At 52.3% G+C, this 16991-nt stretch overlaps 1 protein-coding gene across 1 annotated transcript; it reads left to right on the top strand.

Moving 5' to 3' along the window:
- The first annotated feature begins 794 nt into the window (after positions 1-794).
- Positions 795-10826, top strand: LOC119106260 (uncharacterized). Its single transcript, XM_037229876.1, has 11 exons — positions 795-940; positions 2377-2522; positions 2721-2914; positions 3242-3372; positions 3891-4054; positions 4608-4727; positions 5039-5165; positions 5486-5739; positions 6155-6713; positions 7600-7760; positions 10121-10826. The coding sequence occupies exons 1-11, from the start codon at positions 812-814 to the stop codon at positions 10272-10274; spliced, it is 2139 nt and encodes a 712-aa protein (XP_037085771.1). The 5' UTR covers positions 795-811; the 3' UTR covers positions 10275-10826.
- Positions 10827-16991: the final 6165 nt, after the last annotated feature.

Raw genomic sequence — 16991 nt, forward strand, 5'->3', positions numbered from 1 at the left:
AATTCGACCCGGACCCGTCAGCCGGAGACCTACATCTCCGGGCCGCCGGAATGTAGGATCTCGGATCTGGCACTGCTGGACCGTGAAGGCGGGCGCCACCACCGCACTGAACGCTATTCGACGCACTCCGACAAGTGCTGATTTATTTGTGATCAGTTTTGTCCAGCGGCTTTCGCGCTGCGCCCCCTGGAGAGAATTCAAGGGGAAGCGAGATGAGGAAAAGCCGACGAGCGCTGCTAGAGGGTTCAGTGAACAAGGCACTGCGCAGTTATTAGTTTGGTGCGTATTTGGTGGGTCACGCGCACAGCAAGCTAATGCTGCTTTCATAAAAATGAAGGTAACGCACCGCAAATTATCCGTGTACCTTTGGTTCACTGCTTGGGACGGCTTTCAAGGACTTTGCGCCATCATTAAACGATGCCTGCCCTCCAGGCAAGCCAGTAATGAAATGCATTATGCTTACATACTTTCACCAATCATGCAGCAGAGAAAGCTTGACTGCATACTTTAAAGGTCTGGCCATGTTACAATTCTGTACGTATTAACCTCGATACGTCGTCGTTTTGTCATAATGAACCCTTGCAAAGACTAGATGTCATTTGTTCAATTACAAGCCGGTCGGCTGGTTTTATAGTCTGTAACAATCATTTGAATTAGCCTTAATTAATCAGGTGCCTTAGCTTGAATTTGTTACACCTGCTGGTCTACATTGGCCGTGTCTGTGCCGACGGCCTCGTCCGGCCGGGTGTCGTCTGCCCGGCGGGAGGCTGACGGCCGCCGCTGCCACCAGGTCCAGGCAGCCGTGCTCGAGATGAAGGCCTCCTTCACCGGAGCGCTGGAGCAGCTGACGGCCTCCTCCCAGCCGGCGCAGGAGGCGTCCGCGGCGGCCGAGGCGGCCAGCGCTGCTCCACATGTCCAGCTGCTCATCAGCCAGCTGCAGGTACGCTTACCGACCGGCGCTGCTCACCGCTGACTCGCCTGAGCCGACGCTCACAGCAGCGCAGCCCGAGCCGTGCAGCCAGGTAGAAAATGAGCGGTGGCGAGGTCTCTCAGGGCACTGCTCCCGACGCAATGCCTACGCGCCTAATGCTAACTTACTTATGAGTCGAGAATCCATGTCCCTTCTCCGATCTCAGTGGGATTCTCCCAGCCGTTCACTTCAATGAACAGCACGAGACATATTAATATGATGTTGAATTAGTTCAGCCCGTCCTTCTTGCTGATGCGCCAGGGCCTTCAAGTGTGACTGGGTGAAGAGCCGTGCGCATTTACCACCCACCTGCGCTAGAAATGTCGCTGCTGCATACCTTTGTGAGTCACCCTGCACACCCGCAAGTTAGCGCCCTACCAATGACGTCAGTAAGGCTGGCCCACGCAGGCACGCTAATCTTTGCGACATGGTACCATCAGTGGTCAAAAACGCACATTTTTGAACAGCACTACATCATGACGAGCAGTGGCTAATCTCACAAAGTCCGGGCTTAGGGTATACAATGTTGGGTGACATGCGCAGCACACGTACTGAAGGTCTGCTCGCACAGGCGGTTTTTGAAGCGCGTCAAACGTGTGTCAAAAAGCAGGTGACATGATGAGAACAAATTGTGAAGTGTAATCCTTACCATGTTGTGCTCAAATTAGAATAGAGATGGCTGACTTGTCGCAGCTTTGCCACGCCGCTAACCTATCCCCTATATGCAGCTAACCAAGACAGCGGCAATCGACGCACCGCTGCTGCAATGGTCCACAAAAATGACCCAAGTATAGTGCGTACTTGCACGCAAAAATGCACCCGGAATACATTGGGCTCCTGTTCTCCAAAACATTTCCATCGTGACCGGACTGGAGATGAGATAAAACAGCATAACCTGTGCAACGGCGATGGGTGTTGAAAATCATCACGCTTGAATGCGGCTCATGTCGTCGCGCCCTTTTTATGGATCACTAATGGCTGCAGGGCATTAGCCCGACCGTATCAGCCCTCATGGTGCATGGCGCGACCGGGGTTCGAACCCGGGTCACTATGTGGGAACCAAAGGTACTAACCACTCGGCAACTACAGGAAAACTAAGACCCAGCAGACGCTCGTTTCATAACCTGGAGCTGTGTTCGCGCGTCAGGCGTGCTAAAAATATGTGTGGATCAATAGCCTTCAGAACAGTTGTACTGGTGTGCCCTCTGTTCCAGTCGCATTGTTGTTTTATGTTTGAAACCAGGAACAATCAGAAGAAACGGAGTTTGTCTTGCTGAAGAACCCACGATCGTGCCCATCCTGGCGTCAATAACCGCACACAAAACCGGGACGGCGCTGGTCGTCAACCGTACAACTGGTAACACTTGCCATCTGTTGGCGATTGACGTAACTTATGACGCGGCCAGGTGGAGCTGGGAACGGCGACCTCAATGCTGCAGCAGCTGCAGGAGGGTCAAGAGCAGACGAGGCAGCAGCTGCAGCAGTTGCTGTACGAGCGAGACATACTGCTAGACGAACTGTGCAAAACAGGCAGCGTGTCCGACCAAATAAGGTAGATGCTAACTCTTTAGATAGCAAGGAATGCACGGCTTTTGCTAATCTAAGTCGTTATTTCTACCGATCGGGAAGCGATCTTCAAAATCATACTCCCGATAGAAAATGACTGGTAACTCACCGTGAATACCATTCATCATCTGGACGAACAGGGCTGAACTCCAGCGCTCATACCGAACGCTGCCGTTGTTGGCAGGCAGCGGCTGCACCAGCCGCAGCTGCACTTCCCGTCGCGGACGCCCAGCGGCTGCCACAGTACGGACTCGGGCGTGGGTCACGTGCTGCACAAGGCGCGCTCGTACGGGCCCTCCGATCCGGAGAGCGGCTCGCTGCCAGACCGGCCGCTCGTCTCCACCATGGTCCAGGAGTACGTCAACGGCCTGGGCAGAGGTGAGCGGTTGGCCGCAGCTGGTGGCGGCAGCCGAGAGCCGATCACCGGAAAAGCGGCGTCCTCGGAGTTCTGGTGCTCTACGCGTGAGAGCGTTTGTTTACAACGCACGTGTTGTTGAATATAAAGAAACGTTTTAACTTCACCACGTGTTTATAAACAAGGCCGAACAAGAACGCAATGCACGGCTGTTTTGAACACAAAAACACGCTTTAAGAAAAGGGTAAGCATTATGTCATAAGCGTCAGCATAGTTCCACGTCATATCTGAAGTCGCCAGGACGCGTGCATTTTCATGTTACGCGACTTTGTAACTTAACTCGTTCACAGAAGCCAATGGTTACGAGTCGGACTCGTCGTTGACAATGGCCGTCAGCAAGTCCTTCACCCTTAGCACGTCTCTCTCCAAGCAGTGCGACTTGGAGCTGGATGAGCTGAGCGAGAGTGACAGCGAGGGTCAGGTAAGGCTTCACCCTCACGCAAACCTCATTTTTGAGCCCACCAGTTGAAAACAGTCGGTCTTGTGCGCACCAAAGGCGACTTATCCCTCTGCCGTTTGACCTGACCGCCAATGGGGAGTTCATGGTGGCGTGCCTGCCGCCGAGGTCACGCTACAACTCGTTAGTTGTGTACGGAAGCTGTCGCGTGGGTGCGTGAGCACTAGGTGCACGCTTGCACACGTACGAGCGTTACCACACTGCTTGCTTGTGTGCGCTGCTAACTAGAGACAACGTGCGTATGGTGGCGACAATGTGTATGCCACTGGCAGCACTGTAGGTACTGTTCAGCATGAGTGCGCATATACGCATACTTATACCGCTCACAACTATGCATGACCATGCTGCCGGGGATGCATGTGCCTCTGACCGCCCCCGGCCGCCGTGTCCACAGGACATGTGTGAGCCTCTGACCGTCGCCGGCCGCCGTGTCCACAGGACATGTGTGAGCCTCTGACCGCCCCCGGCCGCCGTGTCCACAGGTCAAGTCTGCCAGCGCGCCGGTGCCGGACGAGTCGGAGCGGCTGAAGGTGGTGCGCGAGCTGGTGGAGACAGAGCGACGCTACTGCGGCACCCTATGGACCCTGCAGGACACGTTCGCCGAGCCGTTAGCGGCCAGCAGCGTCCTCACCAGCAGCGAGCTCAGGTGAGCCCACTGCAGGCGCCGGACGCCGGCCAGGCAAGCGTGACGCCATCGGGACACAAATGGCGTCATAGGGTGCATATGACGTCAGACGGACACACAGGATGTCTGCAGAGCGCACGGTCTGTCAGATCAGCACAAGGGGCGTCAAACGAAAGCGTCTGGCTTCAGGTCGCGCACATGAGATGTCGGCATAGCTTACAGGACAGTAACTGGGACGCACTACCAGTCCCTTTAATTGCTTGTTTTTCCACATCTGGAGGTAAATTCATAATAAGTGGCGATTCCTTGCCTTACGCCACCTGGCAACCACGCCATGACATCGTGGGAAGTCGGAGCAGTCGCTGGTATACAACACCTGACACTCAGATACACGGCCACAATTGCTCACACATGACACCAGCTGGGTGTACGGATGCCAGATGGTGGCAGCCGCGGAGCTGCTAATCCTCTGCTGCTTTGCTGCCCGGGCCGGGGTCATGTCAGGGCGGCGCCTCCGTTCAGCGCCGCTGCTCTGACTCGGATGCCTCGTCCAACGTCGCTGGCTGTGTTTCAGCACGCTGTTTCCGGACGAGATCGGCGGGCTGTACGAGAAGCACTGCCGTCTGCTGCACACGCTGGAGGAGCGTCTGGAGGCCTGGCACTGGCGGCCACACGTCGGCCACATTCTCTACAAGTAACTGGCATGCGCTCGGTTTTCGCTCGAGTTGCCCTGCTTGTGGTAACGCCATCTACCTTTCAGCGCCGAGTGCCAGTTTTATGATAGAAGCGGGCAAGTCGACCTGCTTGGCTTATGATAGCGCTTAAAAGATCTATCGTTTGTTTAATTGGTGTCAGGAGAAATATTACAATGCAACAAATTTGTATGTCACAAGGAGTGCGACTACTGCAATCCACTTTTTCCACGCTAGCTTAGATTAGCATGCGTCTGTAAGAAACAGCATCGCATTGCTTGTGTAGAGGCGCTGTATGAGCTGACTTTTTCAGGTTTATCAACCGAGGGGAGTTGGATGTCCTTCGAATGTACACTTCTTACGTGAACGACTTCCCGGAGGTGCTGAAGATATTTTACAAGCTTTGCCGCACGTCCAGCGAGTTCACCAAGTTTCTGAAGGTGGGCCGTTACGGTGTTGACGCCAAGACGGGTGATTTGGTCAATTGTCGGAATCGAGCCATCACGCGATCTCAGCAGAACAATGCACGCCAAAAATCCAAACGCAGCCGACGGCTGTGCACCATCAACTCAAAGGCTCTGGCGCACTCTGCCTTCATACTTTTACCGTAGAGGGTAACTTCATAAATTTCTGTGCGGCCTGAGCCTCTCAGTGTTCTCAGCGTCAAAGATCAACCGGAAGTATCTCGAAGGGCTGTCAAAGTCCTCATCCCTCGGCATAGATCAGTGTTAGCGTCTCCAACGGAGTCTGATGCCGCCAGAGCCGACTGCAGCACCCTAGCTGCAACGGCCTGGACCTGGGGGCCTTCCTGCTGTCGCCCGTGCAGCGGGTGCCGCGCTACGTCCTCCTGCTGAAGCAGCTGCTGCGGCACACGCCGCCTGCGCACGGCGACCACGACTCGCTGCAGGCCGTGCTCGACGCGCTCAAGCAGTTCCTGGCGCGCCTCAACGATTCGATGGAGCACTCGTTCCAGCTGGTGGCCGTGCACATGAGCTCGCGGGAGCTGGACGGCAGGTGAGCAGCCTTCACTGTCTGGTGTGGCTCGGGCGCAGACAGCGCGTCACGGCCTGGCGTCACGTGGCAGTGTTGTGGTGGTGTCCTGAGCAGTGTGTATGTGCGGCGCACTAATGGCGAAGGATCGTTAACAAGGACTGTGCTCCGCTCGCCTTTTGCTGCGTACAGTTAAAGATTGCTTTGTGTGGGATATGGAGATGATCACATATTTGATGCTCTTTTTTTCTCTGGGAACGCTCAGTCCCTCTTATGTACGCGCAGCATGAATCGGTGATAAAATAAAGTTTTTGATTATTTGTGTCCTAATTCTCCACGAAACGAGCCAAACGTTTCTACTTAAACCAACCTGTGTTCGTGTCTTAACTAGCTTGAGAGCGTTGGCACTAATTTGACGAGCTCGCGATGCCATCGTCAGATTGTCGAAACAGTCGCACAAGAGCGCCACCTACGAGAGTGCCAAGACGGGCCGCCAGAGTCGCGTTGGACCGGGTGAGAGGGCGGCACTGCGCCGCCGTTCCAAATCGAAGCCGGCATACCGGTCAGCGGCGGCCGACTCCGCCGCCGGCCGCCTGCTGCTCGGTATCGACCGAACGGGCTCGTCAAGCAGCAGCCAGACGCAGAGCAGCGAGGAAGCGTCCGGCTGGGGCGGCTACGGTGGCCGCACGGCCGCGCAGAAGGCACGCCGCCACCGCCAGTACGACTGCCAGTCGCTGCCGCACATCAAGCACCGACGCCGTAGTCAGTTGACGGCGGCTCGCTCCGAGACGTGCCTGCGCGACGCGTGCTGCCGCCTGCCGGCGCCGCCACCGCATGAACGTGGCCGCAAAATGCACGCGAAGTCTGTTCACAACCTGCACGTAGAGACATCTAGCGAGGTTTTGCACAGGCTAGAGTATGAAGAGGTGGCGCTGAGTGAGCCTAGCCTGTGCGACGCGCCGATCTCTGAGCGAAGTCAATCTTCGGAAAAACGCAGGGTGAGACATTCATCAGTTCTAGGTATTGTAGGAATATGGTGACTTTTCTTGCTAGTAAACCGCACACACCAGAAGAGCCGACGTAAACAGCAATGATAATACAACTGCGCAGAAATGCCCTGCCCACCTTGGTGGCAGTAACCAGATTCATGCTGTTCACTACCAAATAAAATTGCACCACTGTGAGCCATTGGTCGACCAACGAGCATAATCAATCTGGAAAAGGGAGTGTTGCACATCTGTATCGGATTTTGAACTGAAAAAGCTATCTTGAAGATCATTAAATGCAGTTCACGGCCATGCCCGTCTAAGACGTAACTGTTATAGTTCCTGAGCTACATGCCCGCAAAGATATGCAGATGATTTCGTGCAGACTGTTTCAAAGTTAGCCAGGTATCTATGACGTCATGATTCATCGAAATTCGGACATTCCATTGGTCACGCGGCGATCAAGGTCAAGACAAACATAATATCGAGTTCCTTATATCTGGCGCGTTACTTCGGTGCCTCCAGCTTTCTTAGTTCCAGAGATCTTAGGGAAGGGGGTCAAATTGACCCCCCCCCCCCCTCCCACCCGAGCGAAGGGTATCTAGCCGGCCACCCGGGCGCGTGTTAAGGAAAGTGGAACTTCGTCGTATAACCACTGAGGATGGGTTGGAAAACATGATTTACTCACATGTGAATATATTTCCTCATTCCGCCGGAAATGTGCCTGTCCTCTGATTGTTTTATAGTACCGTGAGTGACAGCGGAGCGGGGCCTGTTCTGACCTTATGAGTGCTCACTGCACGTTGCAGGGGAGCCGGACTCTGCCCAGGGGACGGTCGGCCAGCGTTGTCGGAGCGGAGCCTGTTCTGACCTTATGAGTGCTCACTGCACGTTGCAGGGGAGCCGGACTCTGCCCAGGGGACGGTCGGCCAGCGTTGTCGGAGCGGAGCAGTCGACTGCGCCCCAGTCACGTGACCACAGCGTCGACAAGGCGGCGAAGGCCGAGAAGCGGCGAGTCTCACTACGCGCCATCAAGAACATGTTCAGCCTGAAGAAGAGGTCAGTGACGTACGAGGACGCAAACATTGGTCTTACCTGAACGGCCATTGGAGTGAAGTGTATTGGTGTGCGTTGGTACGGTTGTGCCTTGACAGGCCCTTTCTCCTTTCTCGCTTCATCCTATAGTTTTGCGACGCCCCGTTCATCCAGGGCAGCTACATGCGCCAGTCACGAGTGGGCTAAGGTGAGCCCTGATGGCGCGGGCCCGTCAGAGTACCGAGCACATACCCCGCACAGGGGTTCCCGTGCGGGCTAGGTCTCGGCAGTGTTCATGGCCATAAGTTCATCCCATAGCCTTGAAATGGTCCTCATTAGCCAAAGAGGCTCTGTTCAAAACCAAAGTGAACAAACAAATCTTGCGTATGGATTGATCTGTCAGACAGAAGTGCGTCTGTTAGTCACACCCGGCCTGTGGTGGGTACCCGTCTGAATCCTCTGCGATGAGCGTGGGTGGGGCAACGCCGGGCCCGAGCCTGATTGGTGGTATTGTATCATACGCCGCCTTACCACCGGTCTACCTACCTCCTCCAAGGCGACACATGTCCGCGGTTTAAGAATGATTTTCACCAGGCGTATTTACCTTCGTCATAGAACTGTCACCAGAAAATCTTAGGTGTCTTCGCTGTTACAGGTACACCTATCTCTTCGCGGCAATTTGTCACGTGCTGAGGATGTGGTTCAAGCTCAATTGCGTATAATGAGTTCCATTGTTTTAGCGTGACGTTTCCCGTGAATGCTATCATTGTGCGGCACAAATCATGGAACAGCTTTAGGGCGCTGAGATGGCGCCATGATATAACATTAACGTTGCTGTCATGTGGGAAGATGAAATTTTAGTCACAATTTTTGCGTTTGTTTTCTTCACTATTGGAGTCCTTAACCAAAGAGCCTTTTAACTACCGATTTACATAAGCTCTCAAGATGCGAGCTGCGCACACCGAACAGAAGCGATTCCAAGCGCAGTTTTCTGAAGGAGCATTCTAGGGCATATCTCGGGTTGTTTTAAATGAGTACGAAATCCACCGTCCTTTGCGCGCGGCCGATACTTGACTGGACTGAAATATGACACGTTTTCGGCGTCAAAATTCATTACATTTAGCTTGGGTGTGATGCTTGTGAATTGTCCGCGACTAATCCAGAATAAATAAGGGATTAGAGTTTAGGCACGCATCGTTTAACATGAATCACATGAAATGACGTATAGAACTATAGTCTCATTAGTATGAGCTGTTAAAAGCTACCAATAACACAAAAATGCGCGCAACTGACTTGTGTTTCGGGTTCACTCGTTAACGGAACCATTTTGGTACGTTTTTTCTCTTCCCTGACTTCATACATCACTCACATCAACGGCGGTGAAATTTCACAGACGCCTACAGCGATGAACTGGGGCGGATCCGACACCATAGATGGGGTGAATGTTTTGAGGTCAGGGTTCTTACAGGGTCTGCGCTATTATGATATGTCTGTGACGTCCTTTGTTACCTTTATCTGATAGATCGTATGAGGGTGGAGTCATGTATTAAGAAGGTGATATCGCACATTGTGCTTTGATAGTCGAATAGGATAACCTGGCATGGAAAGTTATAAAGGGAGAACTTGGACGATAACTAAATAGACAACACTGCGTTGTCACACCTACATCCATCGCTGGCAACAATGGCTGACAGATGAGTTACTTTGATGTTTGTAAGCTAACAGCTACTGTTACAAGTCGTTTACCCTTGCAGCTATCTGGTCCACCCGAGTCCACCGTTAGTCATCTGAGTGTGCCCATTCCACCACTTTGCCATTTTATCAGTGACTTACTTAGGGCTCTAAATCAAAGAAGAACACAAAATGAAAAGCCGCTAAATCAAAGAGGCAATTTCAAGAGTGGATAAAGTGTCTGTACTTGACGTCATTGGCAGCGCAATGGTGCCATGTCACAAGGCTGTGCACCGTCAAGGCCGATTTGTCAAAGGAAGTGACGTCATCACCAGTGGCATATTGCCTCCGTTGCCAGGAGACCGATGATTACCACCTGAGTCATTACGCGTGTTACGCAAGCGAATGGGCATTACCGAATTCCGCTGCGGAACTGGCTGTCGTTTGCCGTCACGGCCACCATAAGCCAGTCGATGCCGTGCTCGCTCCACTGGCATGTGCGACGCGCTGTGGCCGTGCCGTGTCGGGCTCCATCCGTGACACGCTCGTCAGGCGACTTTATGACCTGGCGTTATGACCTGGCGTGGTACGACGCGCGCGGGACCCGCTCGTGAGCCCGCAGCGGCCGGCCGGCCGAACGCGCCCGCTCCCCCCCCCCCCCCCCCTCTTCGGCCCGTAAAGCAACGACTGACGCACTGCCCTTCCCAATCCAGGAGTTCACGATCGGGCGTGCTCAATATCAGCGACAGCTCGTGCGGCGTGGCGGCCCCCTCGGCCGACCAGTACACGCCGCTGCAGGACGGCTCGACGCCCGCCAGCCAGGGCGACTTCACCGACGAGGAGGGACGCGCCTGCAGCAACGTCTAGTGCTGTGCTCTGAGCCGCCGCGCCCTGCCAGCACGCGCCCAGTACAAACAGATGCCACCACGATGGGGCTTGTGCCGCGCCCCGCACACCGCTGGCCAGCGGGGGCCTGCGCTCCGCCAAGGGCGTCTTGGTGCCTCCACCAGCCCGCTGGGCTGGAATACGGCATCGCGGGAATGAAGTGTCGCGTGCTCTACGTGCTTGAATTCGTTATATCCAGTGTTCTCGCCGGACTTGCCTGCAAAGTACATGCTTTGCGGAGCAATGGACCTATTCGACAGCATTACGCCGTTGAATGGGCGGCAGGTCAGTTTATCAGCGAGCCCGAACCTACTTAACAAGCCCAAATGCTTCACTGTCACGTATTCGACTCTCGGACGAGTCCTAGATATGTAATGAAGGCTTAATGATGAGATGCAAACGTTGTGTACTTGCTAACATGCGCACCGGCCCGTCTGTTCCACAAGAGAGTATTTCTTATTCCGTGTCTGTCCATCGCATACGCCCATCCATATACGGCGTCATTTTAACTGTGCGAATAAAAGCTGAAGCTTATGAGGTGGTGTTTGCGTACAGCCATACATATTTATAGCTACCTATACGTTTCTTTTCATGTGCATGCACATTTGCTGCAGCTATGTTGATGATGTCTTTGTTGATATGAGATATATCGAGGCCTCCACAGCATCATCGAAAGTAAGTAAGTTCATTCTGTGCTTAATTTATTTTAAAGCTCATAGCACACAATACGCGAACTTTTCTTGACGTCCTGGCCAACAGCCACCATGAAAATTACAACATCAGTTTATCGGAGGCCTACATATGAGGGAAGATGTTTAAACGGTAACAGCGAGTGTCTTTCTCGGTACAAAACGGTCGAGGCTAGGGCCGACATATGGGACCTATTAAAAACTGCTCCACTTGGAAATTGCCAAAGCAAAATTTGTTAGGCGTGAGCACATCTTGGTCAACAATGGCTTTTCCATGAGGAATTTGACCATGAAGTAAAAGAGCATGTGAAGCGAAAACCCAAATACTGGAGCTCAACAAAACGGCAAAAACATGATTAAACCCTTCTACTGGAATCACATGTCATCATGTAACAAAGTGGACGAATGCATCACTCACGAAATCATCCGACATAGTATACACCAGCATGACAGATCGCCTTCAACTCAGCATTTACTTTGAGAACAGGAAAGCAAGCAGCCTATTGAACAAGGCAATATGACGGCAAAACATGTTATTTTGGAGAGCACTAATGTAGTTTATCAATATTCTTGTCCGTACGAAGCATGTAGGCTTCGTGGGATAGACCACGATGGCGTTTCAACTGCTTCTCTTTCCAGGCGTAAAACAACACGTGACCCAGTTCCACAAAATAGCTTTGACGCGCGAGAAACTCACTCAAAACACAATTATCAAAACGTGACGCATGGCACGAACTGATGACATTGAGCCTTTACCATTCGCAAACATGCTCGAGCACTAAAAACAACTTAATAATTGTGTTACACTGGGACTCTGGAGGGTACCGAGAAGCGGACGTCTCCAATTTCTGGGGCACGTTAAATGCATGTGAAGTATGTGGAAATGCATTAAGGTAGTCAACGGTTGTTTTGAAACTGCTTAATTGAGCTACCTTGCTGAGGCGTGCCAGACTTTTTCACGAAACATTGCCTTTTTTACTCAAATAATCAAATATGCATGAAGTGTCATTTTGATCGTGCCTATGGCATAGCATAATTGTTTGATAAAGGCTAATATTCAAAGTGAACTATAACGTTGTGATGAATATACGACGAACGTACGGCCTTTTAGATGAGAAATATTGGTGATTTCACCAATACCCTTTGAATGAATTAACAGCAAGCTTGTTAAAGCCCAGCGCTCCTTGGTCTTTACAGAAAATGTTGCACATTTGAAAATATTGAACCAAGTATCAGATATGATGACATTAGCTCACTTATAGCTATCGGCGTGTTTTTAAGTGGAAAAGGCTGATCAGGACGATCAGTTTCTCTCTTTGGTAAATACTCTCCTAAGTACGTCATTGTTTGTTTGATAACCTCATCGCATAATGCATAACAATGTTTAAGAGCCAATTGACGGCCATTGCATCTGAAGATGGTACGCGCAAGTGCCAGATATGAGCGACTCGGCAACTATATTTGTAGGCTTGAATCGCCGCCTGGTCAATGTTAGGGCAGGATTTAAATGACGTGGTCACGGCGCTATGAATGCCTGAGTGACCTCGAAACACTCTCCCCGAAACAATCTACACATCTTCGCCAGCATGTAGATCGGAAACTACACGGGTTTAGGTCTTAAAGGGAGTGTTCCACCTTCGTATGGAGCTTTGAACTGAAATAGCCGTCTTGAGCATCATTCGGTGGAGGTGCCAGACCTGCTGTTCTAAAGGTCTAGAACTCTCTAGTTTTTTAGTCACACGTCCGCAAATATGTGCAGACTATTTCGGGGGACTATTCCAAAGTCACCTAGGCATATATGCCGTCATGATGTCATTCAAATTCCATACCATTACCCATGCGGCGATCAAGGCCAATAAAAACATGATTGTCCAGTCGTTCATATCTGGCATTCTTGAGCACAATTCAAGATCTAGCAGCTGTCAACTGGCTGTCAATCAATGCTGTGCAAGGTGCATAACGACAGTAAACGACAGTAAAGACAGTCAGTGAATAATGTTAGCGTAAACGACAGTAGCGTGTAGTACACGACAGTGACATTTACATAACGGCAGTAAATGTCCGGCCTTATATCGTTATTTTATAGCGTATCAGCTTCCACATGTTGCAAGAAGAAGTTAACAGATAAAAGTCCAAGAGAAGAGCCTAGCGCAACACTATCCAGCGTAGGGGCTTTTAGCAATCGTTCAAGAATATGGAATATCGATATGTTGGATATGGCTGGAATATCGACAGCGGTTATTTTGGGATGATCGTACACGTGATCAATTTTTCCCTTACGCGGGCCTGATGGACGAATGTATTGCCCAATTAAGGTTGTGCCGATGGGTCCTCCTCTTGGACTCATATTTACTAGATGGTTTATGGGACATGTAGAAGCTGACTCACTAGAAGGTGACGACATAAGACCGGACACTTACTGTCGTTATGTAAGCGATATGTTTGTGGAGGTTATAGACACTGGCCAACTAGAAAGTCTAAAAAATGCATTTGAAGAGCAGCCTAGCTTAAAGTTCACGAGAGAAGTAAGTTTCCAAAATACCTTTCTCGATGTGACTGTTAATGAACAAGGACAGCGATTTAGAACGACTGTATGCTGGAAGTGGATTAGCAACCGATGGTGCTTAAATGTTGACAGTGAATGTTCTCAGCACTACAAATTGGCGCCATAAGGTAATTATTTATGCAGACGTGCATTTACCCATGTTGTTGTCAAGCGGCCGTGACATCACCCTGCGTCCGGGCCCATCACTCAGGCACACACTCTGGGTGCGTCCCTGAAGCTGGTGCTTAAATGTTGACAGTGAATGTTCTCAGCACTACAAATTGGCGCCATAAGGTAATTATTTATGCAGACGTGCATTTACCCATGTTGTTGTCAAGCGGCCGTGACATCACCCTGCGTCCGGGCCCATCACTCAGGCACACACTCTGGGTGCGTCCTTGAAGATAAATGACGAGCCAGGAAATCTCAGCACGGTGCATCCGCAAAACCCGGTGCAAAATTTGATGATCAGTGACGTCAAACATTTGCGTAAATCAATCAGGCACAGCAGTGAGACCTCATCCCTATCGGCGGCGCTGAGGATGTGGTCGGAGACAGACACTAGCGCGTTTTCCATCGAGTGACGAGAACGGAGAGCGTGGTGGGAGGATGCAAGAGATGCTTGTAGGATAGGCATTGGTAAAACAGACGTCGAACGACACGCTCGACCACTTTGGCGGTGACAGGAATGAGGGGTATCGGACGGACACTGAATGGGTCAAACGGCTTAGCAGCCTTGAAAATGAGATGGGCAAGGGAATGTTTGCAAGCGTCGATGATATCGGAATGGGCAATGCAGAAGTTAACAATGTGAGGGATGACGTCACCGATAGCTGGGAAAGCGGCCTTCAGCATGCGGACACACAGGCCATTTGAACCACGGGCCGCTGAGCACCGCATACCGAAGACCGTGCTCCCAAACGTCTCCCGAATAACAGGCGATACCACAAACGAGTAATCCTTGACTCAAGAGAAACGTGTCGCTAAATCAGCGACTGGTCTTTATGCCTTAATTTCGGTGGCAACACGAGGATCGACTAAAACAAAAACCTCGTGCAGTTAATCAGCTGTCACAGCTGGTTGGATCAACTGTCCGTCTTTCTTCCAAGCTAACACCGTCTTCATGCACCACCACACTTTACCTGGACCCTGCTCGTTAATTTCCCTCTGGATCTCACTACGCCAATCGCTGTGGACGGCGGCTCGAACGGCGCGGTTCAGTTCATGGTACACGCAAGAGTCTCTTCCTGACCGCGCCAAAGCGGCCCGGCGACAGGCCATGAGGCCATGGGTGGCGGCGGAGATGGGAGGGACAGTGGAGTTAATGGCATGTGCGTCAACAAGAGGTAAAAATGTGTTGAAAATGCGGTCCGCTGATCATTGACGGTCGGGGCAGAGAAAACTTACCCCAATCAACACAACGAAGATTAGAATTAGAAGAAGCGATGCCGTTTTCGTTTCAGGCAGGTAGATGAAATAACAGCTCGCTTAACTAGAGTTCTCGAGGCATTCGATAGAACACTTATGAATGTACGCGAGCTAAAATGGCAGAAGCTAGCACTGCATTTACGCACGATGTCGTGGTGACGGTTTTGAACGAACACGCGGCGGAAGCAGTCAGCCCTGCGCTATAGGCTCTATCGGCACGTCCTTCAGACCAGTTTTATTCTGGAACCATCGCTGATGCTTTTGATTAGCGTGAACGTTATGGCGGCTCTTAAACCAGAATATCCCTCTCCATCAGCGATCTTTCTGGCCTTCATGTTCGTGCACTCGTCATTACTTGATCGTGCGCGGGCGTGTACGGTCAATCAAGTGAATGCCGAACGCACTGTAACGGCGCCCCAGGGACGCTCAGAGTTCGGAGGTGCATAACATAAAACACATTGCTGCATTTTGTCGTTCAATTGAAAATACTTGGCTACGGCACAACATAAAGTAAGTTACAGCTCGATGGCTACTCGCGTTCACGGATACGAGCAGCAGTTTTGATGAAGTATGTCGCCATGAGCCAACGCAGGCTTCATTCGTTCGCTCATTTTTTTGATCAACATGTCAACTTCGCCCAGGTATAATTTATGCTTATAACCGGGCTGGTAAACGAAAGCAATCTGAATGCATCCTTAACCAGTATGATGTTATATCTATAGACGCAACAGCTGTCGCCGTTGTTCCCGGGGGCCGGCCGGTGGGATCAAGGAGCAGCAGCGTCCCGACGCGGCCCCCGGCCGTGCTGGACACGAGTCCAGCCCTGCTCCGTCGGCTGCACAGCTGGCCCTGTCCGCGCACTCGGTGCTTCTTGCAGAACCAATGTCCGTTGGCGCAGCCTGCCGCGAGGGAGCTCGAGGCGGAGGACTAAGGTGGAGGGAGCTCGAGGCGGAGGGCTTAGGTGGAGGGAGCTCGAGGCAGAGGATTAAGGTGGAGGGAGCTCGAGGCGGAGGACTAAGGTGGAGGGAGCTCGAGGCGGAGGGCTTAGGTGGAGGGAGCTCGAGGCAGAGGATTAAGGTGGAGGGAGCTCGAGGCGGAGGACTAAGGTGGAGGGAGCTCGAGGCGGAGGGCTTAGGTAGAGGGAGCTCGAGGCGGAGGATTAAGGTGGAGCGAGCTCGAGGCGGAGGGCTTAGGTGGAGGGAGCTCGAGGCGGAGGATTAAAGTGGAGGGAGCCCAAGGCGGAGGATTAAGGTGGAGGGAGCTTGAGGCGGAGGGCTAAGGTGAAAGGAGCTCGAGGCGGAGGGCTTAGGTGGAGCGAGCTCGAGGCGGAGGATTAAGGTGGAGGGAGCTCGAGGCGGAGGACTAAGGTGGAGGGAGCTCGAAGCAGAGGATTAAGTTGGAGGGAGCTCGAGGCAGAGGTCTAAGGTGAGAGAAGCTCGAGGCGGAGGGTTTGGACAGAGGGAGCCCGAGGCGGAGTGCTAAGTAGCTCATTGGCTGTCGCCTGATTTCGGTCCTAGGCAACCGACCCCGTCCTGGCAGCGACTGCACTCTTATCGGCCTTACTGATGAGGTCTAAGGATTCCCCGTGCTTTGAGCTGGCATGACAGCAATAACACCAAGTCACCAACATGCACATCGTACAATGTGCCCAATCTAATAGCCATCGTGGGACTGCTTGCTGCCGGCACTTTCGACTGAAGTGGCCTGCTGGACTGGGCCGCAATACCGCAGTAGCTGCGGGCAGGGCGTGAGTCACGGCACCCTGTCTCGACCTCTCGCTAAATAGCGCCTGTCTTAATTTTGATGGTGAGAGAAGTCTCCTCTCAAAATGCACGGCAGGTGCGTATCCATGCCGGGTGACGCTCTCCACAGTTCGCGTATCGGGTAATGTCTGAAGCGGTCTGTCGGCCCGTGTCCCGCGCTGACACACGTCCCACATCTCTGATCGTTCCGACAACGGTTGTTGAAACGCCCCCAGTGACTGACATCTGAAGCAGCACATCGGGTCTGGGACGTAGCAGCGGATCGGGATGGAGC

Source organism: Pollicipes pollicipes, unplaced genomic scaffold (genome assembly GCF_011947565.3).
Source record: "Pollicipes pollicipes isolate AB1234 unplaced genomic scaffold, Ppol_2.1 Scaffold_2555;HRSCAF=2994_pilon_pilon_pilon, whole genome shotgun sequence".
Classification (NCBI taxonomy): domain Eukaryota; kingdom Metazoa; phylum Arthropoda; class Thecostraca; order Pollicipedomorpha; family Pollicipedidae; genus Pollicipes; species Pollicipes pollicipes.